General features: G+C 47.6%; 1 protein-coding gene across 2 annotated transcripts in view; it reads left to right on the forward strand.

Annotated features, from left to right (window-relative positions):
* Nucleotides 1-12,348, forward strand: part of Fam167a (family with sequence similarity 167 member A) — a 29,645-nt gene extending 17,297 nt beyond the window's left edge. Inside the window, exons 4-5 of one of the 2 annotated variants that reach the window (XM_021181965.3) lie at nucleotides 9,262-9,560; nucleotides 11,222-12,348. In XM_021181965.3, the coding sequence (XP_021037624.1) occupies nucleotides 9,262-9,525 (264 nt within the window). In that variant the 3' untranslated portion in view covers nucleotides 9,526-9,560; nucleotides 11,222-12,348. Of the gene's footprint in view, nucleotides 1-9,261 lie in introns of both variants that reach the window. The other variant, XM_021181964.3, reaches the window with a different exon arrangement.
* Nucleotides 12,349-15,858: the final 3,510 nt, after the last annotated feature.

Raw genomic sequence — 15,858 nt, forward strand, 5'->3', positions numbered from 1 at the left:
CCTCCAGAGCTGCTGGGAACTCTCCAGCCGACAGGAAAGCAGAGGCCTGCTTGGTTTGTGTTGGTGAGTCCTGCAAGACATCTCTCCCCGGGGGCCTGAGATTTCTTGTGGGCTGAAAGAAAGCATTGGAGTTCAGGGTGGTGGCAGCTCAGGAGGCTGGGCATCTGATTAATTCGGAACCTCTCTAGTTGATATTGAGGCTGCTCAGAACACACTGTCCCACTGTGTATGCTGTTAAGGTAGAGCACGGTATACTTGCTATTGGCTTTCTCAGAAGACAGGGCTCCTGTGGATTCTTGCTGCGTGACTACAGGGTGCTCACAGGAGCATGAGAGAGGTGGGCAGGACACAGACCCTAAAAGCTGTACCCTGAATTCCTGAAGCTAAACTGCTTAGATCTGTTCTTCACAGAGGAACAAAAAAAAAATTCTCATTAGCCAAGGATGCAATTTGTTGGTTTGGGGTTCATTTGAGTATTTATTGTTTCTAGGAGCTGAGTTGTTTACTGTTTAAATAAATTCACATTCCTTGTGGGCTCTCCTTTGGAGTGGGGAGTAGAGAAAATTTTCCTCTGAGTGAACGGAAAACAGTAGGGGCTTCCTTCTTGGACAGCTCCCAGCATCCTTTAGATAGAAAGGTACCAGGGGGAACCTTGGAAAGATCCCAATGCCTCAGGATATGATGAACATCTAGGATGTGATGCCTGAAATCTATGGGGCATACTCATCCCCATTGCCAGGACACATCAAACCAAGCGTGGCAAGGTACCCCACCCAGAGTGTGCTGGCTAAGAGGAGGAGGCCAGCCATGTTCAGGTAACTCAGCCTGTAGGAGCCCAGGGCAAGACAGTCATAGTCAGGACTAATTTGGTTGCCAAAGGCTGTCTGATGTGGGCACAAGAAATACGTGCATTAGTAACATGCCTTCACCTATGACATTTTCTATTCCCCTGGGTGACCATAGGTGAGTAACGATGAGTAGTAGAATGACAGATGTGTCATGGTGCTCACTGTGTGCATGTCTCATTGCCGTGGTGTGACCTTGCCTTCACAAACTCTCATTTTTAAGAGGACAAAAGACTCAAGAGAGGAACGCAGCAGGGAATGAGGAAGGTGGTATTCGAACCCTGGGTCATAGAATCACTTTGCCAATGCTAGTCTTAAGCTGCTGCTACAGAATACAGCATCCTCCATTAGTAGCCAGTTTCCCTAAAACCGAGCTCGATGGGAGGTCAGGGGACAGCAGTGTGTACAGGTTGGAGGCAGAGAGAAGAACACGGTTGAATGAGAATCCCTAAGTTCCACTTAGTCTTACAGAGGTCCTGGCACTTGTGTCATTGCTCCCATCACACAGATGAGTTCAATGAAGCTCCTGGGAGTCAGTGAACCTGACCAGGAGTGACAAAGCAGAGGCTCAGATCACCCGACTGGGGAAGGCCCAACTGATCATGCTGGAAATGCCATTGGGCCTTGGAACTCCAGTGTGCATCCAGAGCCCCCTGAGTCTATTTTTATTTATTTATTTATTTATTTATTTATTTATTTATTTATTTATTTTTGGTTTTTTGAGACAGAGTTTCTCTGTAGCCCTGGCTGTCCTGTAACTCACTCTGTAGACCAGGCTGGCCTAGAACTCAGAAATCCACCTGCCTCTGCCTCCCAAGTGCTGGGATTAAAGGCGTGCGCCACCACTGCCCGGCTCCCCTGAGTCTATTTTAAGGATGGACACTGGGTTCTGTGGGTCTGGGATTTGGAATTTCCAATATGTCCCAAGGTGTTGCGGCCTGCCTGCAGTCCACAACACGAACGGTTCAACTGAGAATGGCAGTTCGAACTGAAAAGAGAGGAATCTAGACGGGGCGGAAGAAAGAATGGAGCCAAGACAACAAACATTCTGATCAAGGCTCAATTTTACTATTTTCAGACACTCAGTTATAAAGGAAGGGGGAGGGAACCCAATATCCCGCCAAGTAACTCAGGGTCCAGTAGCAGGACGAACACGTGTGTGCCTCCAGGCAGCAAAGGCAGGTTCCAGCAGTAGGCGTGGCAGGACGAATGAGCAGGTAGCTCCACCCTTGAGCAAGCAGGTTCCAGGCTGGGGGAAGGGAGGCCACACCAAGGGATACTAAATGTCATATGCCAAGCTACATCTAGAGTACCAAGGAGTGAAAAGAGACCCAAGGGACTGTGAAGAGTCTTCAGAAGACAGATCGTGGACTTCCCAAGCTTGAGTCCATACCCTGTCCCTGACTTAACAGCCCCACAAAGCCAAGCTCAGACAGCAAAGGGTCTTAGTAAAGAGCCTCTTCCTAAGCATCCCCAGCCCAAGGGTGCAGAAATTCCACCTGCTTAGCAGTGCTCTCCTGGAGGCTAGCAGCAGCTCCAGTGCTGGGTTCAGGACTCCCATGCCCAATTCTGCTCTGTCCGAGATCAGACACCAGCAGAGGCAGCTCTTAAAACACCTGGTTTGAAGCAGCACAGTTAGAAGGCTTGCCTCGGTCTGTTTCCGTTAAAACGAAGCTTCGCGATATTTTGCTAATATATCCATTGTTCAACATCAAGGTGCCTCTGAAATCCACCTATTTTTGAGGCCCCAGCGAAAGTAGTTTGCATAACCTTTATTATGCCATATTTATTTAAATTTGGAATCAAGCTTTCTCTGTCCCTAGGCACTCCTACCCTCTTTCTCATTTGTCAGACTCCTGTGCAAATTTATACTTTCTCAACTACATGTCCAGGGAAGCAGACTGGATGAGATTCTATAATCCTGAAGTCAGTATGTGGACTTTACCCCCTCCACAATGCTAAACACCCAACTCAACACGAAGTTGTCTGTAGTCCTGAGGATTGGATTTGAGACCTTTCTTCTTCTGTTATGCAAGTGCCCTTCCATGGAACTATATCCCCTTCTATTTATTATGCTTTTGGAGACAATGTCTTGCTAAGTTGCACAGACTGACCTTGCATTCCTTCTATAGTCCAGGCAGGTCTTGAACTTGAAATCCTCCTGCCTCTGCTTCAGAAGTAGATTAATTTTAGGTCTCTGCCACTAGGATCTTGTCCTGGCAGAAAGGCTATGGCTCTGGCCAGCAGGCATCTGTCAGCTCCTTGTCCCTGAATGTGGAATTTCAGTTGCCCAGGTAGTTCCCTTTGGTCAGGGAACCAGCTTAGGTGTGGGCCCGGAGCTGAGCTACTGATAGACTGACCGGACTGACCGTCAGTGTCTCACAATCACCTTCCATCTTGGCTCTGTGGTCTTGCTCAGAAGTGTGCCCTTGACAGACAAGGAGATAAGAAACAGGGGCCAGAGCACATTCAGCTCTGTGAGAGGCAGACAAAAGCAAAAGCCTTAATCTCCCAGGTTGTGTGGTGAGAACCTGAGAATCCATAGCACCTATACTGTTAGTTTCCTGCAGGTCTCGGGTCCCTGCAGGCAGAAGGTGTTTATAGTTGTTAGAAAACAGAAAAAGGAAACTGACAGGTACTAACCAGGCAGGGCCTGTGTGTCAGAGCCGGAGACCTGGGTTCTGGCGATGCCCTGTGGCCTCAGCTTGATCACTAGCAGGAGTTCTTAGTGGTAAATCTTGGCAAGCACATGGTTCTGGCACATATAACACCAGCGCCCATTATCTTATCTGCTGGACACCCAACTAGATGGCAGATCATGCTCACTGTGTGGAGTGGAAGTGAGTGATGATGCTGGGGGAGAGAACTCTGGTGCTCCCAGAGCACTTTCATAGGGTGCTCCCAGAAGCTTGAGGCTTTTTGCTCTTCCCACTTTCCAAAGGAGAAGACAGAGGCTCAGAAAGACCAGAAGTCTTAGGTCAGAGGGGTTAAGTGACAGCCAAGCGGGTGGCTCAGCCTGATAGAATGGCACCCACTTGACTCAGGGGCCAGGATTCTTTCTTGTTTCAGAGCCCTATCACATGTTCACATCTTGGGCCACATGCTATAAAAGGCATACTGTAAAATGGGGTGACAGATACCCACCGGTCAGGCTGTTGAGAAAGGACGATAAAGAGGAGGAGGCAAAGGCCAGGATCAGTGCTGTGTGTGTTTCCTTCTGTCGGGACACCTGATGCTCACAGCGTCCTTCTGAGGCGGGTGCTACTGATAGGATTACCACCCCCATTTTACAGATGAGAGAACTGAGTATCAACATATGGGGATTTGAACTCACATCTGCCCAGCCTCAGAGCCCACACTCCAAATGGCTGCTGTATCCACTGCTCCTCCGGTCAATAAGCTTGAAGGTACCTTCTGCTTGCTCAGCATATCCTCATAGCTCCTGGCATTTGCCATGTTATTCTCCAAAAGTCAACTCCACTTTTGCCATCTTTCCAAGTAATTCTTTCACTCCATATGAGGAGGTTTCTTATGTTAACACAGAGCCCAGCCATGGTAGTCTCAAGTATCAAAAGGGCTAATTCAGTTTGAGCATATCTGTAGGATAGACAATCCCTTTCTGAAATATTTGTGTATACATATGTTACATATATATATATGTGTGTGTATATATATATATAATTATATATACATATGTGTGTATATATATAATTATATATACATATATGTGATATATATATATGTATACATATACATAATTTAAATCAACATGTGTTGACCTGCTTGTGGGTTAGTACATTTAGATAGAGTATGTGGTAGTCGAACCAAAATTAGCATTTCCACTTTTTCATATATTACCTGTTCTGTGGTAGGAACACTCAACTTCTTGAGTTATTCTGAAATATATACTAAATTGTAAACTAGTTTTCTGCCTTACACCTTTACCAGCATTGCTATTTCCTATCTTTTTGACAGTAGTCATTTGACCTGGGGTGAGGTGGTTTCTTGCTGTGGGTTTGTGTTTGTTTGATTTTGTTGTTTAAAACAGAGTCTAACTGTACATCTCAAACTAGCCTAAAACTAATCTATAACATAGCCCAGGCCAGCCTTGAACTGGTGTCTCAGCCTCCCATGGGCTAGAATCACAGGTGTGTGGCCTCAAGCCCAGCTTTGTTGTACTGGGGCTACAGATCACAGCTCCCCCCCCATCCCCCCCTGTTCCCCCACATTGTCAGGAGAGGCTATTCCCAACTCTGTGACCCAGTACCTCCCTCCTAGCAGAGACAATCTCTCCATGAAGCAAATGCCCACCTCCTCCTGAGTCCACAACTCCGCTGGAAACCAATTCACAATGTGGAACTGCTTCTGGGAACCTTTGAGCTTTTCCTTCTACAGGTTCCCAGAAACTCAAGTTTCCAGTGAGCAAGACACCTTACCCGTACCACCTGCCTCCTTCCACCCTTGGCAATCCAGGATTCACAGGGGTCAAACTAAGGTTAAAGTGTGCTGCATTGTCCTGGTTCTACACAGACTCCAACACAATACTGATGATAACAATGTCTGACATTATAAGTGTCTTATTGTAACAATGGCTGACCTTTAGGTGAAGCTAGACAAACACCCCCGGCAGAGTACAAAGACTGCTTGCAATCCTCAAGAATTAGGTCTCTGTTGCCCAACCATGTGGAAATGGAACAGGCTCTGCCCCTTCACACATGCTGAGTTCCTGGCCCTCACACCAGTTCTTTCCAGCATCTATCAGAGACAAATGGAGTCTCTCAGACTAAGATAGCGTCTGAAGGAGCTCCAGAATTAGGGACTAGACACATGCCTTTCATCTTGGTATTCTCTTTCTATCTGTGCTGGCCGTTAAACACTGATTCCCTGTCTCCACACCCTTGCAAAACCTTTCTGTTGTCTGTCTCAGAATGTGATTGTTCCAGCTGCTCCACTCACACGGGTCACATATTTGTCCTTTTGTATCTGGCTAATGTCACTCAGCATAATGGCCCCAAGGTTCATTTATGTTGTGACAAGTCTCCGATCTCCTCCTCCCAAAGCTTGGGTAGCATCTGGAGCGTGGATAGACTGTGTTCATCTATGCTGCAGTTGGAGTGTGCCACTGTGAACATGGGTCACAGGTCTCTCTTGGAGTCCTTGCCTGCAGTTGATGTGAGTGAAACCCCTGGTCATATGGTAACCACTGCGTTCATTCCAGACATGCACAGGATTTCTACAGCCTCCATCGTCATTGCCCTCAGCGCGGAGTAGTTATGAGCTCGACTTTTGTCCCCAGGAGGGCACATAGTGTGATCTTTCTCCAGTAAGCAGGGCACGTTCACCTGAGAGCTTTCTGTTCCGGATTCTCCCTTCCTCTCTAGCTTTCTTCCTTGTCTTCCCTCAGCATCTCTATCACCTCTCCTCACTCCACAATGAGCTCTGAAGTCAGGAAACCTCTCCCTTCTCTTTCAGAGCCCTATAATTACTGTTTAATTAGATAATCCTACCCTTGGGGGTTTGCCATCTACCTGAAGAAACGAGCTGATTCTCCTAAGAATCTTCTCATTTGTCGCAAAATCACCAGTGTCCTCAGGCAACAGAAGTCTGAACAACAGCACTGGCTCTCTCGGACAGCCTCCCTCTACCACCTCAGGTCCCTGGAGACCCTCTCCCTACCATTCTCCTAAATCCTAATCCTGACCCCGATCTGTGGCATCGCCACCCTTTGAGCCCGCACTGTGCCCCGATTATGGGATTACTGGAAGAACAGACCACACCTCTGAATCCAGCCTGTGCCTGTCTCCGCAGAAGCAGGGCAAGCCACCCTGGAGGAGGGATGGAAAATAAGTGCATTCTATACTGCGCTTTAGAGGACAGGAGTCAACCCATGCTGAGCTGAGTTCCTTAGGCTGGAGTCTAGGAGCGGTGTCCCAACCTAGGTGTTCCTGTGGGTCTTGGCCTGGCTTAGAAGGAAGCACTTGGCCACAGGTAGCTACTGCCCTGCAGTCAGCCAGTACAGCTTCCCGGTACATACAGCTTCTTGTCTGATCTGGAAATGTCATCAGCCCCTTCTTGGAGAAGTGGAGGCAGAAGCTCAGGGAGCATTAGTGACTGGTTTAGCTAGCAGGAGAGGAGCCCCACTCACAACAGGGTCTCCCCAAGAAGTCTGCTGCCTCGAGGCCCTGGGAGAACCAGTGCAGGACTCAGAATATCACCATTCCCAGGAGGGCTGGGCCTGAGTCAGGTTCCTCATCTGTAAGACAATAAATGTGATGCAAATGTGATGCCTCTGGCCCGGGGTTGAGGAACTGATGGGGAAACAGTACAGGTCAAGTGCCTCAAGTGCCCAGAGCCAGGGGTTGGGGGACATCTTGCCATCCTAGCTATCCACGGTGACCTGTGTCCTTTAGGCATTGCTAAGGAAATTTAGTATAAAATGATTCTCAGCCATGTGAACCGGGAGAGCATGATGGGAAATGAAGTAAAAGCACAAACACAAAATAGATCCTGCGGGGGGGGGGGGGGGGTTGTAGAGGAAGAGACAGGCAACTGAGATGGGCTTGTCAGGGGAATTGTCCTTTTTTTTTTCTTTTTCCTTTTCTTTTTTTAATGAGAACATATTTTAGTTGAGAAAGATGGAAATTTTCTGGAGTTGGGTGGTGGCTACAGTTGCACCAAGATGATAAGTGTAGATTTGTCATTTTGGTTTTAAATTTGGGAGTCTTAGCCCTTTACATTTTAGAAAAAAAATATTTGTGTGTGTGAGAGAGAGAGACAGACAGACAGACAGACAGAACCACAGAGAGAACACTGAGTGCTCACTAATTTTCTCCAAGGCAATTGCTCTGTATTCCAGACCTAATGGTGAATGAGAACATTTGCATTAATTTGCATAACCACCGGGAGTCCATCCTGGATCTCAGGGCTCTTTTGGCTCCAGGCACCTGGTAGGCCCCAGAGCCAAGTCTGAGGACACAAAAGTACTGAAACAACAGCAGCTTGCCAGCGTGGGCAGAGGAAACGTCAGGATGGGACTGGGTCTCAGGTCAAGTGGAAACAGCTGGTGGCCTGTCTTAGTGACAAAGCTTTGTTAATGGGAACCTGGCTGCCCAGGAAGCCTAGGGAGACCGTAGTTACTTTCCTTCTCTGCTGAGTCACAGCCCTGTGACAGGCTGAGGGACACCTTGAAGCCTTCTGAGCTCCAGTATCCTGACTTACAAAATATAGACCTTCACGGCAGGTACCTTGGGGAGGCTATGAGGTACCACAGGGTTTGGTGTATAGATGGGTTTTGAAAAGAACTGCTGAGAGCTGTTCTCAGTGCATCCCATTCTTAATGGGAAATAGAGGTGCTGAAACGATCAGAAACCCTCTACAGGGTCCCTGAGCATTGACCAGCTCCATCTCCCAGACTCCCTCTACCTAAGAGGCAGAACTAAGTTGTCAGTCTCCTGGCAATGCACAGTCTGAGCCCCCATCTCAGCTTTACCACCAAGGGCCTTTTGACAGTTGACGTTAACTTCCCCATCTGTGACTTGTGGCATAGTAAGAATTTTACTCCATAGGCTATCATGAGGATTAGCTCTAGTGTGTTAGCTCTGCCTGGTTCATAGTAAAACAGCTTATAAATATCAGCTCATTTTTATGATTGGCTCTTAGGAACCTTTATTTAAAATAAAAAATGTATCAGTGAGTAATTGTAAGACATCTGATGAAAGAAAAAAAAAAAAACAGCAGGCTGCAGAAGGAGGGATAGAATGTGCCCACTGGTCCGATCCCACGCCCCAGTAGATGGCCCAAAACCCATGTGTAGATAGATGGGCAGCACTAACTGGAGTCAGGGTTTCTGGTTTTGTTTTTTGTTTTTTAAGGACATGGATTTGTAAGAGTGGGCGTATACTCTGGCAAGCTGGAGGAAGGTAAATGGATATGACCAAAACATAATGTAAAACGTATGAACGTTCAAATTATAGAGCATGTTATGGCAGCCCACATACATGATCTAATTGGGACTGTCACAGTGGAAAGTACCTTTGTCCACCTCATCACATGCCCCTTCCCACCCAGAAGCTATGTTACCAAATCTGGTGTCTCCCTCCTTCTGAACCCCTTGAGCCCCTTGAACACCAAAGGATGGGAATGGATGGAAAGGAACTTTAAACCAGGACTGACACAGAGAAAGACTTAGACATAGTCGCTAGCCTGGCACAAAACTTCATCAGGCAACAACACTACCCCGTTCCACCGCAGTCTTTTCACCTCTCTGTCCAGGAAGTGTGCCGGCACTAGATGGATCTGTCAATGATCCATGACATCAGTTAGGACCCCTATTAATGAGTGTCCTCAGTAGAGTTTACAGAGCTGCACTCGACCGCCATGCACCTTGCTGACTCAAGTCTGGCCTCTCCCCTTCCAGGCAGAGATGCGGCTCCAGGACCAGCAGCTGGCCAGACAGCTCATGCGCCTCCGAGGAGACATCAACAAGTTGAAGATCGAGCAGACCTGCCGCCTGCACCGGAGGATGCTCAACGATGCCGCCTTTGAGCTGGAGGAGCGGGATGAGCTGTCCGACCTCTTTTGTGACTCCCCGCTGGCATCTTCTTTCAGCCTTTCCATGCCACTCAAGCTCATTGGAGTCACCAAAATGAACATCAACTCCAGAAGGTTCTCTCTCTGCTGAGAAGCCTTAGGATGGAAGGGAAACCACAGCCAAGGGTGAGAGAGAGAAGGCTCAGACCAAGTGGTACTTTGGGTACCAGTTACTCTCCCTGAGGCCTTGGGAGTAAAAGGCACCAGGACCTGGTGGTAGTATGCCAGGGGCTTCAGCTTTGTATACCTGGGTCTTCATGTTCAAGACCCAAAGAGTCTGTAGACACTATGTAAGACAGGGCTCTCAGCAGGATCCCTGTGGCCTTCCTCTCTATGGCCCACTTTCCTGTGACCTAGAATCACTGGTGCTATGATGTTGAATCCCAAAGGGGACACCCTTCCTATACCCCTGCCAAAGCTTGTTCTTATAGAAAGCTCTACTCTAGGGAAGCTGAGAAGATTAGATTGTGCCGAGTATACCCATCTCTCACATATTGTTACCACCCTCTTAGTGCTAGCTCTAATGGCCCCTATGTAGGAGGCTCATCAACCTGTGCAGGGATGTGGTAGGACGGGAAAACTTAAAGGAATAACAAGGTGACAAGTGGGAATGCAGACTCCTCTTTGATGGCTACCAGCATCCCAGGGAAGGAGCTCTGCCCAGGTACTTTGAACTTCAGCCCTGATGCCACAAGGCCATGCTGTTTCCAGCTTGATCCATGACATATGATATATGACATATGTACCTTGTATAGTTTTGGTAGAGCAACCCAGGCGCCCTGCTGTCTCCCATCACAACCACTTCAGTTACCTCTCTGCCACCCTCAACCCCAGGAGAACACCTAGCAGGCCACTGGTCACTGATGGTTAAACTAGGCAAGATAGGAGATAGATTTCCCACAAGTGAATTCTATAGTAGGGAGCATGACAGAGGCCCCCTGGTGGAACCTGATATTGTCACCTTATCCTCCGCACCAAAGACCCCAGGGATCCCAAAAGTCCATCCTGAGCCTCTCCCAAGACTGTGCCTGATCTAAGCAATGGATTTCAATTGACCATGACTGTTAACTAATGCATTGCTAACTAGTTAATACCTGTCTGAATCCTGTCCAAATGGAAAACCAGTTGAGTAGGCCACACAGAGTTTGGGCTTTAGTTTTGAGAGTTTTTCCCTAGCAGCAAGCTTGAGCTCAGTAAAATGTTAAGCTCTTCAGTTCAGGGAAGACCTGGTACGGCACACCTGGCCACAATCCTCTTAACACAAGTTCCTCAGACTCTGGGTGTGTCTAGTGAGGTCTGCTCATGAGCACAGAAGGGCAAAGTGAAGCCTGGAAAGACAATGACTTCCCTCCAGTTACCTGGCTACTCCATGGCTATAGAATATTAAGGTGTGAAATTACTGTGAGTCCAGCTTAGATCTTCTGCCAATGAACTTGAACTCCAAAAGATGGTACTGATGCTCTGCCAAACCCACAAGTTGTCAGCTTCTCCCTCCCTCCCTCTCAGTCCCTACTCATTCTTTTCCGGCCTAGCAATGACTAGTATTGGGGTGGGGGAGGGGGAAGCATAACTCCCAGATGGTTGGACCCTTAGCACTTACCACTTGTCAGAGCTCTGCCATCTATACTGACTGTTCTCTGTATATAACATTTCTTCCTACTGATAATCCCCATGAGCTGTGTCCACACACGACACAACACATGCAGACTGGAATGGAAAGATAATACTGAATGGCCTCTTCCTTGTGATTTCAAAGAGCCAAACTGTTTCTGTTTCTTTTTTTAAAGGTAGAACAAGGTAGCCAAGATTTTTTAAGAACCCTGAAGTCCAGAGGCCTTGACTCCAGTCCCTTCCTTCAAGACTACACAAAACACTGCCAAGTCCCAAGAGGCCTTTATTTCCCATCACCTCCTGCCTCTGGTCACCCCAGACCCCTGGGTGACACTGGCCACATCACAGAGAACACATGAGAGAAGGACCATCCCATATTCTAAAAATAATGCCAAACTGAGTGTAAGAAATTAAATCATTAGCCAGGCATGGTAGTGCACATCTTTAATCCCAGCACTCAGGAGTTGGAGGGAGGAAGATCAGGAGTTCAAGACTAGCCTATGATACCTAGTAAGTTCTCCAAGTCAGCCTAGGCTATATGAGACCATGCCTCAAAACCATAACAGTCACCAGTTATTACAGTAACTGACACCCTTAGCTTAAAGCAAAGCAGAGTGATCGACTTGGATATGGTCAGCAACTAAATATGTGACTGAGCAGTCTGTGCTCAGATAGGTAAGCACCCAGCATCTTCCTCCTGCTTTTGTTCTCTGGGAAAACTTTGTCCTAGTCAAGGTTTGAATAGATTAGATGTTTCAACTTAAGTTGTTCATCCCAAGAGAATCGTATTCTGGGATAAGGATGGTGGGCTGGGGAGTGGACTGAAAAGGTGGAAAGGAAAGTCATTCTGTCATCTTACCTGTAGTCTAGTGTCTGTTAGCTCTCTGCCTTCCGTGGTGAGCTCAAACCATTAACTGTTCACTCTGGTGGTAGAATCCCTGCAGAGATGTCTATAGGTCTGTGGCAACATTAGCTGCCTTCCTCAGCTAGCTTCCTGCCTTACTGTATGTTCACTGTCCTGTTTGGTGTTCCCTCCTTAACCATCTTTATCCCCCCTCTCCCAGGTGAGACATGAACTATCCACTGTGCTGCCACAAGGTCATGTCCAATGCCTTCATGGCCTCAGTAGCAATCGCAGAGGCTGAGGGCCTGGACAGGCCTGGCCATAACCTGGCCTCATCTAAGACCTACCCCTGTAGCAATACCAAGTGCTATTACATAATCAATTGACAATTTACAGTTTTATTTTTATGATTATTTGTTTCTATATTACTGTTAGAAAAAGTGAAATAAAAATATTTCAAAAAGAGATATCCAAATAGAGACATTTACTGCCTTTTTACCTATGGTTACAGCATACACAAGATCAGGACCATAATTAGATGGATGGATGCATGGATGGATGGATGGATGGATGCATGGATGCATGGATGCATGGATGCATGGATGCATAGATGGATATATGTATGTATAGATGTATGGATGGATGCATGGATAGATATATGAATGGACGCATGCATGGGTGGATGGATATATGAATGGATGCATGCATGGGTGGATGGATATATGAATGGATGCATGCATGCATGGATGGATGTATGAATGGATGGATGTATACATGGGTGCATGGATTGGTGGATGGATGATTTGAACAATTAGATTAAGATACGGAAGAAAGAAAACTATTTTCCAGCACTCTTTTCCAAGAAGGGTCACTTGGAGGTGGTTACAATGGAGTCCCATTCCATAGGCCATGTGAGCACACCTCATATACCCATCATGCCTGCATTTGACTAAATCCAAAGCAGAGGTGACCCTTTCCAACTTATAATAGCCTTTCCATAGTGATTCTAATAAGTGGTACTATCACTGTGTTTTGGAGAGACATATGCTTCAGAATGTTTCAGCTACTCTCTCTTAGATGTGAAATCAGTACAAGAGAGCTGTGGAGATGTCCTGGAGACATGGATTCTGGCTGTGCACTTCCAGAGCAGCTCTTGGGATCTTCTCTTCTACAGAGGACCAAGGGTACCATAAGAGGCAGGGTCTTGAAATAGTTGTGTCTTCATAACCCTAGGAAGGCCATGTGAGAGTTCAAGGTGGGTCACAAATTCCATTTTGTGGAACACCTGTCAGCAACTCCACGGAGATTAAGCAGGTGTGACTAGGCTTTCTCAAGAAGCACATAGCAGGTAACCTGTGGACACAAGGAGAGGGAGCGCAGGCGTCACTTAGACACCCACCACCTAGGTTGGGCACGTTGGCCCACACTTTAACCCCAGAACCCAGGCAGCAGAGGCAGAGGCAGAGGCAGGTGGATCTTAGTGAGTTTGAGACAGTCAGGTCTATTTAGTGAATTTCAGAGAAGCCAGTGCACTAGTGCTACATAGACCCTGCCTTAAAAAAAAGGAAGGAGAAGGAGAGGGAGAGGGAAGAGGAGGGAAGAGGGAAGAGGAAGAGAAAGAGAAAGAAGAAGAAGAGGAGGAGGAGGAAGAAAAGGAGGAGGAAGGGGGAGGAGGAAGAAGAGGAAGAAGAAGAAGAAGAAAGAAGAAAGAGAGAGAGAGAGAGAGAGAGAGAGAGAGAGAGAGAGAGAGAGAGAGAGAGAAGATAAAAGAAAAATCTACTACCACATAGAGGCCACAGACTTTTTCACACCAAAGCCAAGATGCATGTCCACTTCTTCAAGCCAGCTGAACATGGTAACCATTTGGATGTTGTACTAGGGTTCTCTAGAAAGCACCAATAGAATGCACATCTATTGTACAAGGGCATGTGTTACACCAGCTTACACGCTAGACTCAGGTAGTCCAGTGATAGTAATCTGCATGTTTAACTCCAGGAGCTACTCAGTCTGAGAAGCTGGAAGCCTCAGCAGTCCTAGCAGATGCTGAAGGCCTGGAAACTCCACGGAGAGCCTCTGGTATGGAATCTGCATTCCGAGGCCAAAGGAGTCCATGCCAGTGGAGGATGAACACAGGCCGTTCAGAACAAAAGGGAGCCCAGGTAGGCAGTGTTTCCTCTGCCCGTTTATTGGAAAGTGTTGCTCACTTTTAGGGTGGGGTTTAACACCTCCCCCAGCCCCCATCTCTAGAATTGTCCACACAGGGAAGTGGAGGAACAGAGATGCTCCAAGGTGCTGACCAGACTGAGGAATGTGGATGTGACCTCTCAGAAGTGACACAGCCCTTTGTTCAGAGGGCCAGCTGTGGCTTCATTAGGTTGGGCCAACTGCCCCAGTGTGCTCTGGGAGCTTTGTCACCAGCCCAACCTACAGCTTCCACATTCCAGACACTCAATGTCATGGCCCATCTGGATGCTGGGAGAATGGGAATTGATTCCCTGCCTTTCCTGCTTCTTAGTGAAAACAGAGGATTCCCCTCCTGTTCACTGTCCACATCAGAGCCCTGCTGTCTGTGATTGGACTGGCTTGGGGGAAGGCTGAGCTGCTGCTACTCTAAGGGAAATGATATGCAGCTGAGCCACTTGGGCAGTACAGGCAGGCACAGGCCCCAGGCCCTATCTGATATGAGCTGATCCAATAGAAGGCTACAGGTGTGGCCATTATTAAATACCCTGTTCCTAGGCACAAAGCAAATGACTACATAGCCCAGCCTACAGGGAGATCCTGGAGGAAGGGAAACCTCAGAAGAGCATAAAAGCCCTGGAAGTGGCCACCTCATTTGCCACAAGGAAGTGAGTCCTGCCACGAGTGGTTTCTACCGGCCATGGATGGCGCAAGACTCTAGAGGCTTGGCTTCTCAAGATGTTCCTAAGCCATCTGTTAGACAGAAGGGTCCCACGATGCCTGCTTTTCACTCCCTTCAGGGATGAAGAGGCACTCAGGTAGGAAGACTTGTCAAGGAAGGTGATAGGTCTCCAGAGAAAATTATCACAAAGCCAAGCCAGGCTCCTGCTTCCTCCAGTAGGCCCCTTTCAGTGGACTCTGGCTAGACCTGAGAGTGTCTTACAAAATCACGCCTGGCCAAGCCTCGTTTGGAAGGATTGCAAGAGGCTAGTACTGGGGCACATGCTTCTCCACATGCCCACCTAGATGGATCAAGAACTTGGTTGGGAAAAGAGAAGCTACTCTGAGCCTTCCAGGAAGGGAAAGGGAAAGAAGTAAGGGCTGAAAGCTTCTGGAACCATAAGAAGTCAGGGAAGACCAGGCCGCCAGGGGAAGTGATTCCTAGAACTCTTCTCACTGGGGTGTCACCTCACAGAGACAACAGTGATGAGCAAGCTTCTCTGGCCAATGGAACTCATAGGTTTCTGGGGTCTCCTACTGGGAAGCTGGGTCTAGATTCATTCCATGAATTCCTTGGGAGCCGTTGTTTGTATCTGTCATGGGCCTACTGTGGCCACAGGGAAACAATGACTGTTTAAGGGGTCACAAGCTGGACTTCATTCTCCCAAGTTCAGATGCTAAAGCACCGGGGACCTCAGAATAGATGTATCTGGAAATGAGGTCTTTGTGGATTAAGATGAAGTCATAAGCACATAGCTGGTATCTTTATTTCTCAAAGGTGACTAGGACACAGACACACAGAGGGAGGTCATGTGAAGACACAGGCTAAGATGGCCATTGCAAACCCAGGAAGAGAAGCCTTGGGAGGGGCCAGTCCTGCTGCTCACAATCAGACTTCTGGTTTTCAGAACCATGGCAACAGGGGTTACTGTTTGAGCCACCCACTATGCAGTACTTGTGATAACAGCTGTGATGGTTAGTTTTAACGCTCAACCTGACTCACCTGATAGCCTCATGGAGTAACTGATTTTTTCCAGGTTGGTCTATTGGCACATCTCTAGGAGGATG

The sequence above is a fragment of the Mus caroli genome, unplaced genomic scaffold (assembly GCF_978045245.1).
Source record: "Mus caroli unplaced genomic scaffold, Mus_caroli_1 scaffold_12, whole genome shotgun sequence".
NCBI classification, from domain to species: Eukaryota; Metazoa; Chordata; class Mammalia; order Rodentia; family Muridae; genus Mus; species Mus caroli.